Source organism: Brienomyrus brachyistius, chromosome 18, assembly GCF_023856365.1.
Source record: "Brienomyrus brachyistius isolate T26 chromosome 18, BBRACH_0.4, whole genome shotgun sequence".
Classification (NCBI taxonomy): domain Eukaryota; kingdom Metazoa; phylum Chordata; class Actinopteri; order Osteoglossiformes; family Mormyridae; genus Brienomyrus; species Brienomyrus brachyistius.
The window spans coordinates 12,081,255-12,092,334 of NC_064550.1; the positions used below are offsets into that span (position 1 = coordinate 12,081,255).

The 11,080-nt window shown below is 44.8% G+C and overlaps 1 protein-coding gene across 2 annotated transcripts; it reads left to right on the forward strand.

Annotated features, from left to right (window-relative positions):
* Positions 1-399: 399 nt before the first annotated feature.
* Positions 400-9,090, forward strand: mettl16 (methyltransferase 16, N6-methyladenosin). Of its 2 annotated transcripts, XM_048984298.1 has the most exons (11): positions 400-536; positions 976-1,104; positions 1,528-1,588; positions 4,209-4,402; positions 4,487-4,627; positions 5,492-5,607; positions 5,996-6,138; positions 6,471-6,540; positions 6,630-6,719; positions 8,072-8,245; positions 8,352-9,090. In XM_048984298.1, exons 2-11 carry the CDS (start codon positions 1,074-1,076, stop codon positions 8,943-8,945), a joined length of 1,614 nt encoding a protein of 537 aa, XP_048840255.1. In that variant the 5' UTR covers positions 400-536; positions 976-1,073; the 3' UTR covers positions 8,946-9,090. The 2 variants fall into 2 exon arrangements, with proteins under 2 accessions (XP_048840255.1, XP_048840254.1); XM_048984297.1 differs by lacking the exon at positions 1,528-1,588.
* The last annotated feature ends 1,990 nt before the right edge of the window (positions 9,091-11,080 follow it).

Genomic DNA, 11,080 nt, shown 5'->3' on the forward strand with positions numbered 1-11,080 from the left:
ATTAAACACATGTACTCGGCATCCATCCATTTTCCAAACCGCTTATCCTACTGGGTCGCGGGGATGTATTCGGCATATTAATTTTTTTTTTTATTTAACTAATTAAAATTAATGGGCTTACTGTATCAACACAAAAAGAAAAAAAACTCTTTATATACAGGGATTTTAAAAATAAAATCACAAGGCTTCATATTTGAATTCCTATTCGGTTTAACCATTCGTAACATTTAAAATGAATATCATTTCCTGCAAAGTTGAGTATCTATTTATATTCATGTATATAATCCATTCATTTCACAATCCATTACCATAATTAGGGTACGTACATAACATTTTCAAAAAACATTCATCATAGGCACAAATTCAACACACCTCACCCTAATGTACGCCTATGTAGTGACGTCATATTCAGTGGCGTCGCTGAGAGATGACAACTTCGCGTTTTGTGTGGAGACGTATACGCAACGTGTCTGGGGTTGAAGTCTACTGTTCAGTGCGATTTTTAGAAGTGTTTGTTTTTTGTAATTTTAGTGAAGGTATGTCTGCATGTACTTGTTTCTGTACACGATGTTTGGAAATTGTTCATTTAAAATGTAACACAGTTGCCAACTTAGCTTGACATCTTTTCCAAACTACACCGCCTAAAGTGACGCAGATTGGCATGTCTTAGAAATATAAACCTGTCTAATCTAACTGTATAATACATCATAATTAAATGCCAATGAAGGATGCAAAAACATACTTAAACGGCAGCAACCATCATTTTCTGGTCAGCAGGACCCTTTACGGATATAATTTAAGAAGAAAACTGTAGTACAGTGACCATTTCACAACCGGAAAATTCTGGAAGAGACATATTGAGTTTCAGTAGTAATGTAAATTTTCAAAACTAGCTTGTATTAAGTGCGTAGCTCTTTTCTAGTTTTTGCATCTTCGGTCAGTACTGACCTGACGTCACGTTGCCAAACTCTGCAGGATGGCCTTGAGCAAGTCGATGCACCCCAGGAACCGATACAAAGACAAGCCTCCTGATTTTGCGTACCTGGCTTCCAAGTACCCGGAGTTTCAGCAGCATGTCCATACCAACCTGTCCGGCCGAGTCGCGTGAGTACCGACCGCTGCGTCTTTTCAGATCAGAGTTCATGAGACACTCTTTGGGGGTAAAACCTGGTGTATGCCTACCGAATCCCAGAGCAACAGTTACTGTTTTAATAAGGACGTTCAACGTGTTATTATTCAGCGAAACAGTATTTCTCATGCCCCACTCCCCCCCCCCTTACACAACATCATTCCTCCCATATCAATGGCTTAGTGATGGGGACACTAACGATGATTAGCGATTATTTATTTGAATTTAAATATCCAGCCATATTCATATATTTGCGTTGGTTGGGGGTCATGGAGGCAGCATGTTAAATGGGTCAGACCTGACCTCTCTTTTCAAAGCCACAGGCTCTAGCTTGTTCTGTATAATTCTCAGATGTTCCTAAGCCACCTGGGAAATACAATCCCTCCATTGTGTTTTAGGTCTGCTTCAGGGCCTCTTACCAGTGGGACATGCCTGGAACAACTCTTGGGTTGTGACCAGGTAGCATTTGTATGAGATGCCTAAATCCCCTTTGCTGATTCCTTTCAAGCTGAAGCAGTAGCTATATTTTAAGATCCCTCCAGATCTGCAGGTTCTTCACCATGTCATGGAAATTGGCAGCCCTGAGGAGAAACCTCTGTGATAGCTCGCTTAAGATAAGAAGTTACGTACAAATATTTTTGCTCTGTTAAAACTTAGCAAGCTTTGCAATTTTAATGATGGGCTTTTTTCAGTATTATCTAGCGTAGGTTTTAAAAAAATCAGTCTAGAGTTTCCTGATACTGCTTTTGCATGAGCTCTGTACATGCTCTCCGAGCCAATCATAATCATGCTGGGTCTCGGACTCACTCATTGACATTGTGGCCTGTTCATGAGAAATTTGACAAAAATTAATGAAGAGGAGTAAAACAAACAAAAGTTAGTCACGAAAAGACATTCGTCTTCCCTGGAATATAAATATTTTGGATTCCTTAGAGGCGATATTGAGCAAAAGCAAGTGATTGTCGGCACTGATTTGTGTCGGGACAAACTTGTGGCAACACCACCAGCTTATTCGACAGACCATTGCTGGATAAGTTCTATTTAGTTATAGTTTATTTCTGAAAAATTTCAACTGTTTTTTTTTTATTATTAATATCTCAGTTATTTGCAATGATTTGAAGTATCTTGGGGTCTTGTTCACGAGTGAGGGAAGGATGGAGTGGGAGATTGATAGGTGGATTGGTGCGGCGTCAGCAGTGATGCGGGCGCTGTATCGGTCTGTCATGGTAAAGAAGGAGCTGAACCAAAAGGCAAAGCTCTCGATTTACCAGTCGATTGGCTCAGTTCCTACCCTCACCTATGGTCATGAACTGTGGGTAGTGACCGAAAGAGCGAGATAGCGAGTACAAGTGGCCAAAATGAGTTTCCTCCGCAGGGTGGCTGGGCTCTCCCTTAGAGAGAGGGTGAGGAGCTCAGTCATTCGGGAGAGACTCAGAGTAGAGCCGCTGCTCCTCCGCATTGAGAGGAGCCAGATGAGGTGGCTCGGGCCTCTGGTCAGGATGCCTCCTGGACGCCTCCCTGGTGAGGTGTTCCGGGCATGTCCCACTGGGAGGAGGCCCCAGGGATGCCCCAGAACCTGCTGGAGGAACTATGTCTCTCGGCTGGCCTGGGAACGCCTCGGGATTCCCCCAGAGGAACTGGATGAAGTGGCCGGGGAGAGGGAAGTCTGGGTTTCCTTGCTGAGACTGCGGCCCCTCTGACCCGAACTCAGATAAGCGGAAGATGATGGATGGATGGATGGATGGACGAATTTATAGACAGGAGAAAAGACACACCCTTGGTAGATGTCAAAACTCACTCCAAAGAATGAGTTTATGCCAAGTATGCAGACATTTATTCAGGGACCAAGTAGCAGTCAGTGGCAGCTTTGGTGCCTCATAGTCAACAGGCCATGTGGTCATATAGCTGATTATTTCAAAAAACTGCCACCGATACTGATTGTTTGAGAGGTTCTGCTTAAATAAGTTTAAAGGGACACTCCACCCAAATAAAAAAAAAATAGTTACATTCCAAAAATATGAAAGCATTTTTTTTGTAAGAATACATCAATTCTATTGCATACAACAGCCCCAGAGCGCTATATTTTATTATAGTATACATATTTATAACATAACAGAGAAGGTCTGATCACCAAGTATAATAAACTCTATAATTTTCAGAGTGAATTTTCTTTTGCTATCAAACCCTTGCATTACTAACAGACTAGTGTTTATTCAGCAGTACTGCAGCCGTCTTTATTGAAATGGATTTGTTTTTCAGAAACTCGTCAGGGAATTATCGGTGGAAAATATTGGGACATTTGTAACCATCGGCCAGTGGCTGATTGTTGCAGTATCGGAATTTGCACCATTCTGATGAAAGGGAGGTGGTCTGTTGGTTGGGCTGAGAGAGACGATGTTTTTGGTATCGTGCTTTTCACCTTTAGCACTCATCTTGCTGTGTTTTTGATCTCTGACAGTAAGACAAAGCAGAAATACTAGGAGCCACTTAGTGTGTTTGTTACGTGTAATGTAAACTGGTTCAGCCCTACTTTGGGGGTTACAGCAACCGCCCACCCCCCCCCCCCATCTCTGGTCCCTGTAGGGCTGAAGACCTAGTTTCCACGCAACCCCTTTAATATCAGTGAGAGAAATCGTACAGCGTCATACCACCAGTCTCCACCCACTCTTACTCAGCCTGTGCCCAGATCCCTTGGTAGCACCCACCAATGGCATAGCTCCTGGCTCCACCCACATTATGATGTCATCACCATCTCCTGATCTCTCCTGATCCTCCCTTTCTGATCATTTCCTGCCTGTTGCCCCCCCCCCCTCCCCCCTGCACCTCATGCATAAGACTGATGATTTTCATGGAGAGAGCATCCCTGATGCCTTTCTCTGGTATAAGGGTCTCCTAGGAGACGCTGATGGCTGTTCTAAATATAGGCTGAGTAAGCTCGTGGTTAGCGGGGATTTGCGGGCCCGTGGCAGGCAACAGTTCACAAGCCACTCTCACAGTCACTTGCTTTCCGAGACTGGATTTAACACTGCCTTTTGCAGGAAGATCCCTTTAAACATTAATTCGGTCCCTCCCCACTCAGGCTGAACTTTAAGGATCCTGAGGCAGTGCGTGCCCTGACCTGCACACTCCTGAAAGAGGACTTTGGGCTGACCATTGAGATTCCACTAGAACGTCTGATCCCCACTGTCCCACTACGGCTCAACTATATCCACTGGGTGGAGGACCTGATCGGAGCCGGCCCAGGCGATGCCCCCCGCCGGGGAATTGACATTGGTACGTTCCATCCTGTATCCTTTGTGTTCGTGGTGTTTTATGTGTGCTTTGTTGCAAACTGGACATCTCACCGTTTGCATACAGGGACTGGAGCCTCGTGCATCTACCCCCTTTTGGGAGCCACCATGAATGGCTGGTTCTTCCTGGCCACTGAGGTGGACAACGTCTGCTTCAGCTACGCCAAGAAGAACGTGGAGCAGAACAGCATGTCTGACCTCATCAAAGGTCAGAAAGCACATTCCTGGGTGGTTGGCGGTCGCAATATTGCTATCTGGCTAGATTTTCTTATATTTAGCATTTTCCTCATAGGAATCAAATCCTCTTGATGTTTTGAGGATGCTCACGCATCGCTTAACGATGGAGATATGTTCTGAGAAATGTCTCATTAGACGATTTCGTCGTTGTGGAAACATAGTGTACTTACAAAACCTAGAAGGTATAACGTACTATACACCTATGCTATATGATATAGCTTAAATAGCCATGAAAAGTACATTACAGTAAATACATAAACCAGTAACGGGAGTAATGGATGTTTATTATCATTATCAAGTATTATGTACTATACTTTTATACCACTGGCAGTGCAATAGGTTTGTTTACACCAGCATCACCACAAACACATGAGCGATGCATTGTGCTACAACGTTATTACGACTATGATGTGGCAATAGGAATTCTTCTTCTCCATTATAATCCTATGGCTGTATAGTTCTTGCTCAAGTGCTAACTTGCTTTTGCTATTGACCACTCATTTCAGTCTCAGCCCTGCAGACCTGGTAACTAAGCTGGCTCCTCGTTATCTATGTGTTTATGATAATACGGACACATAAATGTATGGGTGTGTGTGTATTATTTACCTCACATACATTACTTTAGTCTAAGTGTCTACTCAAATATATTGGGAACGAGTGGAAAACAAATTGTGAAAAATACTGGGCTATGACTTGTTTTAATACGTAGCTCACACTCTGAATTACATAAAGTGTGTGTCTATAATGTTTTCATGTATCTTGATATGGTGGGTGAGACATAGGTTACAGTGTTGAGCCCCCCCCTCAATCCACCCCATGCGTCTTCATCAATCAGTGGTCAAGGTTCCTCAGAAGACCTTGCTAATGGACGCCCTGAAGGAGGAGTCAGCCCTCGTTTATGACTTCTGCATGTGCAACCCACCCTTCTTCGCCAATCAGCTGGAGGCCAAGGTTTGCCCTGCCTCCTCCTGTCTGACACATGTTGGATAAATTATGACTACAGGGAGGGCAGAAGGCAAGGGCCTAGTTGTGATTGACTAGGGATATCTTAAAGATCGACCGGTGGCCGACACTGGCCTTTTCTCCGCCAGCCTTATCATTACACTAGTTTTATTTATGTGAATTTCAGCACCAGTTTCCAACATGGCCGCCCCAAATTTATTATAGACGTTCAGCAATAACGTCTATAATAACTTAGCGTTACGAAATCTTATCCACTTACCCTATTAATTTGCAAAACAGAGGAAATATTTGTAACGTATGGGAGGGAAAACCCGAACTGGTAAGGTGCACCTGGGGCTGTCCAGGGTGTGCTAACCTGCTCACTGTTTTTATACAGGGCGTGAACTCGAGGAACTCGCGGAGGCCCCCACCCAGCTCTGTGAACACCGGGGGCGTGACAGAGATCATGGCCGAGGGGGGCGAGCTGGAATTCGTCAAGAGGATTATCCATGACAGCCTGCAGCTGAAGAAGAGGCTGAGGTGCGGGCCGTGCGTGGAGCTCTATGTCGGTCACTTTTCCCAGAAGCGGAAAGTTCAGGTGCAGAAAGTACAAATCCAGACCAAGGTTTTGTTTCAACCAATCAGTTGAGTGCTCTGTACCTGTGACTCTTCATGTTCAGCTAGTTGGTTGAAACAAAACCTTGGTCTGGATTTTTACTTTCTGGACATGAACTTCCCGCCTCCAACTTTTCTCGCGTTTTAGCTTGCATGGGGATTTTCCCCCTACATGCGATGCATTGTATACTGGTTAGCTCCTTAACCGCGGTGCCATACACTGTACCGGTCTCACAGAATCGTTGTGCCTCCTGCAGGTGGTACAGTTGCATGCTTGGAAAGAAGTGCAGCCTGGCGCCTTTGAAGGAAGAGCTGAGGAAGCAGGGGGTACGTATCGCCCTCGCTGCTGTGGATTCGGTGAACATGCTGGGGCTTGCAGTGAATTCTGTCTGCAGCACTTGCGGTTTCCTTCTCAGGTACCCAAGGTGACCCACACAGAGTTTTGTCAGGGCCGGACCATGCGATGGGCACTGGCATGGAGTTTCTACGAGGACGTCAGCGTGCCGGTGAGTGGGGTGACTTTAACACCTAGGAGCCTTTGTCAGTGCCTTTGTTAGTACAGGTAGGGCAGCGTATTGTCAGCTCTGTTCAGTCTATAAATATGACCTCATTTATGCTGCAGCACTGGGGTCTCTATAAGGGGACTGCCTCCCTCTAGTGGTCGCCCTGTTGATTTTCAGCTGGTTTTCCTCATTCCTGATAAGTTTTCATTCAGTCTGACAAATAGGCTGTCGGTGTGCAGATTGCTTCTGGCTGTTGTATAATAAACTGGCTTGCATACTTAGGCGTATCACAGAACCAGATTAAGAAAATTATACAGTGGATGATGGGCTTTGCAACGAATACAACAAACTGTGTGTGAGTCAGCACACAAGTCCAAAAAACCCGATTCTGATCCCCAGTCCTGCTGGACTTCTGCCCCCTCCCATGTTATCCACTTTGCATCCTAAATGTTTACACGCCTGGGCAAAAAAACTAAATTGCAAAACATTAAGCTTTTAATGGTCTCAACAGCAAATAGCCGAAAGATATTTGGAAATGTATAATCTACGGAAATAAAAACTCAGCCATTTGTTAGTTTGAATTTTGCATGAAACATTTAATCTGTTCATGGCTGTATCTTTGCGTACAAGAAGCCTGTGAGTGAATTTCCCTTTTTTGCCCCTTCAGTTCACTGCCGCAGTGATCAGTGAAGAGCAAACGGTGGCACGGGTCTCTGAAGTGCGTGTTTTAGTTATTGATAATTATCTGACCAGTGATTCGTTGTTAAGCCCATTAAAAGCTTAATTATTTGCAATTTTGGATTTTACCTTTTTTGCCCATGTTTACATGAAGACGTTACGTGGTCAGTTAGCAAGTAATTCATTCAACACAACTGTAAGCTGCTGTTTTACCACTCAAGTCAACTCCTTCCTATAACACTTCAACCTATATCTCTTTAGTTATGTAACAGGTCCTTAATAACTGAACCCTTTACCGAGAGGCAGGACTTGTTCTCCTTTCTCTAATTGGCTTGCCTGTTCCCAGGTCAACACCAATTAGTTTTGCTAAACCAACGGATGAGAGACACCCCTGTGCTGAGAATGTTCAAGGTTTCAGGTTCAACTATAAGGGGGAACTTATGTAAGTCACTGCAATGATATATGATAAGAACTTTACAAACAAGAGTCAATTTGGCCCATCAAGCTCATTTGGGGAGAATTCAACTAATAGCTTAAAGTTGTTAAAATCTTATCTAGCTCTGATGTAAAGGAACCCAAGGTTTTAGCTTGCGCTACACCATTTGTGAGAAGGTGTCTAATTTTGGGCTACTTTGTCTACCGGGAGGCTACAGCGTCTTATCACCCTCTGGTTTCAGTCTCCGCCGTCAAAGAAGAGGAAACTGGAGAAGGCCCGCAAGCCTCTGTCTTTCTCATTGCTGCTTCCTACCGTAAAGCTGCTGAGGGCTAGGGCACCATCCATCGGCTGTTCCACCCTTGGGAGCTTGAGCGTGGTCACCGCATGGCTGGAGAAAATCCTCAGTGACCTGCGGGTAAGTCAGGGAAACGCAACAGGCACTTGGAAATGACGCTCTCTGTGGAGTACAATGGGACTTGCTCTAAGAGATTTGTGACCTTGTGAACCTCATAACTACATAGGTGTCGCACAAAAGGGTGCCCAGCGGGCAGGCCGAACGGAGCCTCTTCCTGACGGCGGTGGAGAACTCCTGGATACACGTGCGCCAGAAGCGCCGTGACCAGTGGCGACAGCTGCGGGAGCTGCCCAGGGCGCCCCCATGTGCCGGCAGTGCAGCACCACACACTGCAGAGAGTGAACCTCAACCTGAAAACCCAGAATCCCCGGAAAATCACGCGATTGTTGGGGTGGAATTGGAAACGGGCAAAAGTGAAGCCAACGAGGACTCTGTTGCGGCCCAAGCCGCGCATGCGGGGCCTCTCACCCAGGAAGTGCTTTGCAATACACAGGAAGTAGATCCTGATAAGCAGGAAGTGGCCCCTGCTCCAGGCTCAAGCATGACATCCCACAGTCCCGGTGCAAGCCAGCCATTCTTGTTTAAGTGCCTGACCAACGTGAAGCTAGAGGGGGCTGGAGAGCTAGCAGAAGAGGACGAGGAGGAGGGAGATGTGATCGTGCAGATGCACTGGGTAGAGGGCCTGAACCGTGATCTGATGAACCAGCTGTGCACCTACCTGAAGAACACTCTTCTTCGACTTGCCTCCAGCCCCCTGTGAGACTAATGCACGTTAATTACTGAAGTGTTGTTCATAGCACAGAGATGATACCCATTAAAACTACAGACTGTTTATTGTGACTCAGGGTTGACCAGCTTGTTCCAGAAAGATAGATCTATTTTTAATAAATTTGTTTTAAAAGCTGGTGAATGAGTGGCCATTGTCTTTTGAGAAGGGCAAGTTTGGAATGCTCTGATATTTGCTAGCTAAAGTGTCTTCACTTTTCTATGAAACAACACATTCTCAAAAACACTTGTGTGATTACCATATTGAATCGCTAGGTGGAGCCGTAGAGCTGCCGTTTGGCACTACAGGCGAGTACTGCAGTTATGAACGGGCTGGATTTCCGAATCTGTCAAATTTACCTAATCTGGACGTATTACGCACTATAAGATTTTGGTCTGACTATTATTCCCAAACTGGGATTTTCCAAACTAAATTTATGTACGGTCAAAAATGCAAGTCAAAAAAGGATTGGAGGGCGTTACTCTTCTTATCTTAAAACCTGTAAGATTGAGGCAACTGGATATCTGTAAACTATAGCAAGTAATTTTGATGGTACAAATACTCAGCTGAGTACCGACAAAAATATGCCTCCATGTGTTTCTGTACCTATTAGGGTGGCTAAGTGAGTACCACTATAGCTTCACACTGCGAGCGTTGTTTGATAAAATCCTCCATCCGTGTTGCGTGGATTTCCTACAGCGATTCAGATTTTCTCCCATCGAGTGAAAAAATATGCAGTTAGACTAATGGATGTCTCTAAAGTGGTCATAATGGGGGGTGATTCTTCCTTGCATCTCAATTCATATGCTCTACGGGATGCATCCATCCCGACCCTGACCAGGAAAATTAAACTATCAGAACAAGGCCCATTTAATTACACTAAACTAAAAGGACAATGATTTGCAATCTGGACCTATATGTGTCCATGTTCCATATGTATTGAAGTGAAATTTTGTTAGTTATTCCGTGTTCTCCGCACAGGGTATTCCACAGTTTCCATACTATCAGATGGTGTTCTCAGGCAGGCGGGTTCCTGTAAGTGTGTGTGGGTGTCGCTGCTTCTCCGCAGACACACGTGCCCTCCCTTGCCCTTCTCTCTTACCCTTTGGAACGCCGACTACTCTGGTAGCCATGGTGACCACGGCCACGTGACTCTTCCACGAATCCGGTCAGACGGCTGGCGGTCCGGCATGACTCCTTCGGGGGGTTTTGGTTTCGGAAACCCGCTCTCGGTCTTACACCGTTTTTTGGGCTAGTCCCAATTTCTTCCATATTATCATATGCTGTTTATATTTACCGTCCAGGAAAATTGCTGTATTGGCAGCAAACAACGCTAGATAAGTAGAGGTATAACTATGTACATTATATAACTGCTAGAATACCGGGAATGCCTAAATTAAACAACATATCTTGAAATAGTTTATACTGGTCTTGAAGTAGACCAATAGCTTTCTTAGTGTGAGAGAAAAAGCACAAGCGAATGTTGTTCCCCTTTAAACCAAATTTCTAGAACGCTCCGCCCCCAGCACGAGGACGGCGCACTTCCGGCAGCTCGGCTCGCGCGCCACGCCCTACTCACGGTTTTAAACGTTTTGAAATACGAAGAGTTGGGGCGGGCTTAAAATAATATTAAAAGTACACGTAAAAATAAGAATGATGATGGTTATGCATATTTTATTGTTATGAAAACATAAATAAACACAAACAGTAGCACTGTAGCCTTACACTTCCATATCTAGGACTTTTCCGCATGTTAATATGGATATTCCCCGGTACTCTGGTTTCCTGCCGCAGACTTGACTGGTATTGTAGGGTAATAAATGAGAGCATGGGTGTATGTGCCCTCTGATGGGTAGGCATCCCGCCCGGGGGGGTCCCCTGCCTCGTATCCCGTATTCCTTGGGATAGACTCCTGGCTTAGAGGACTCTTCTTTGGGTCAGTGATTATAGAAAATGAATGCATGGATTAGCTTTTAGGTCGTTAACGTTTATTATATCAAAGGATATTATTATTATTGCCGATTTGCTGCACACAGCAAAAGGTTAAAGTTATTCACAAGTGGTGGATGAACAGCAAAAACACTACATCAGCTGCTTTGGATGCTTACAGAATGAAAATAATTTTTCAC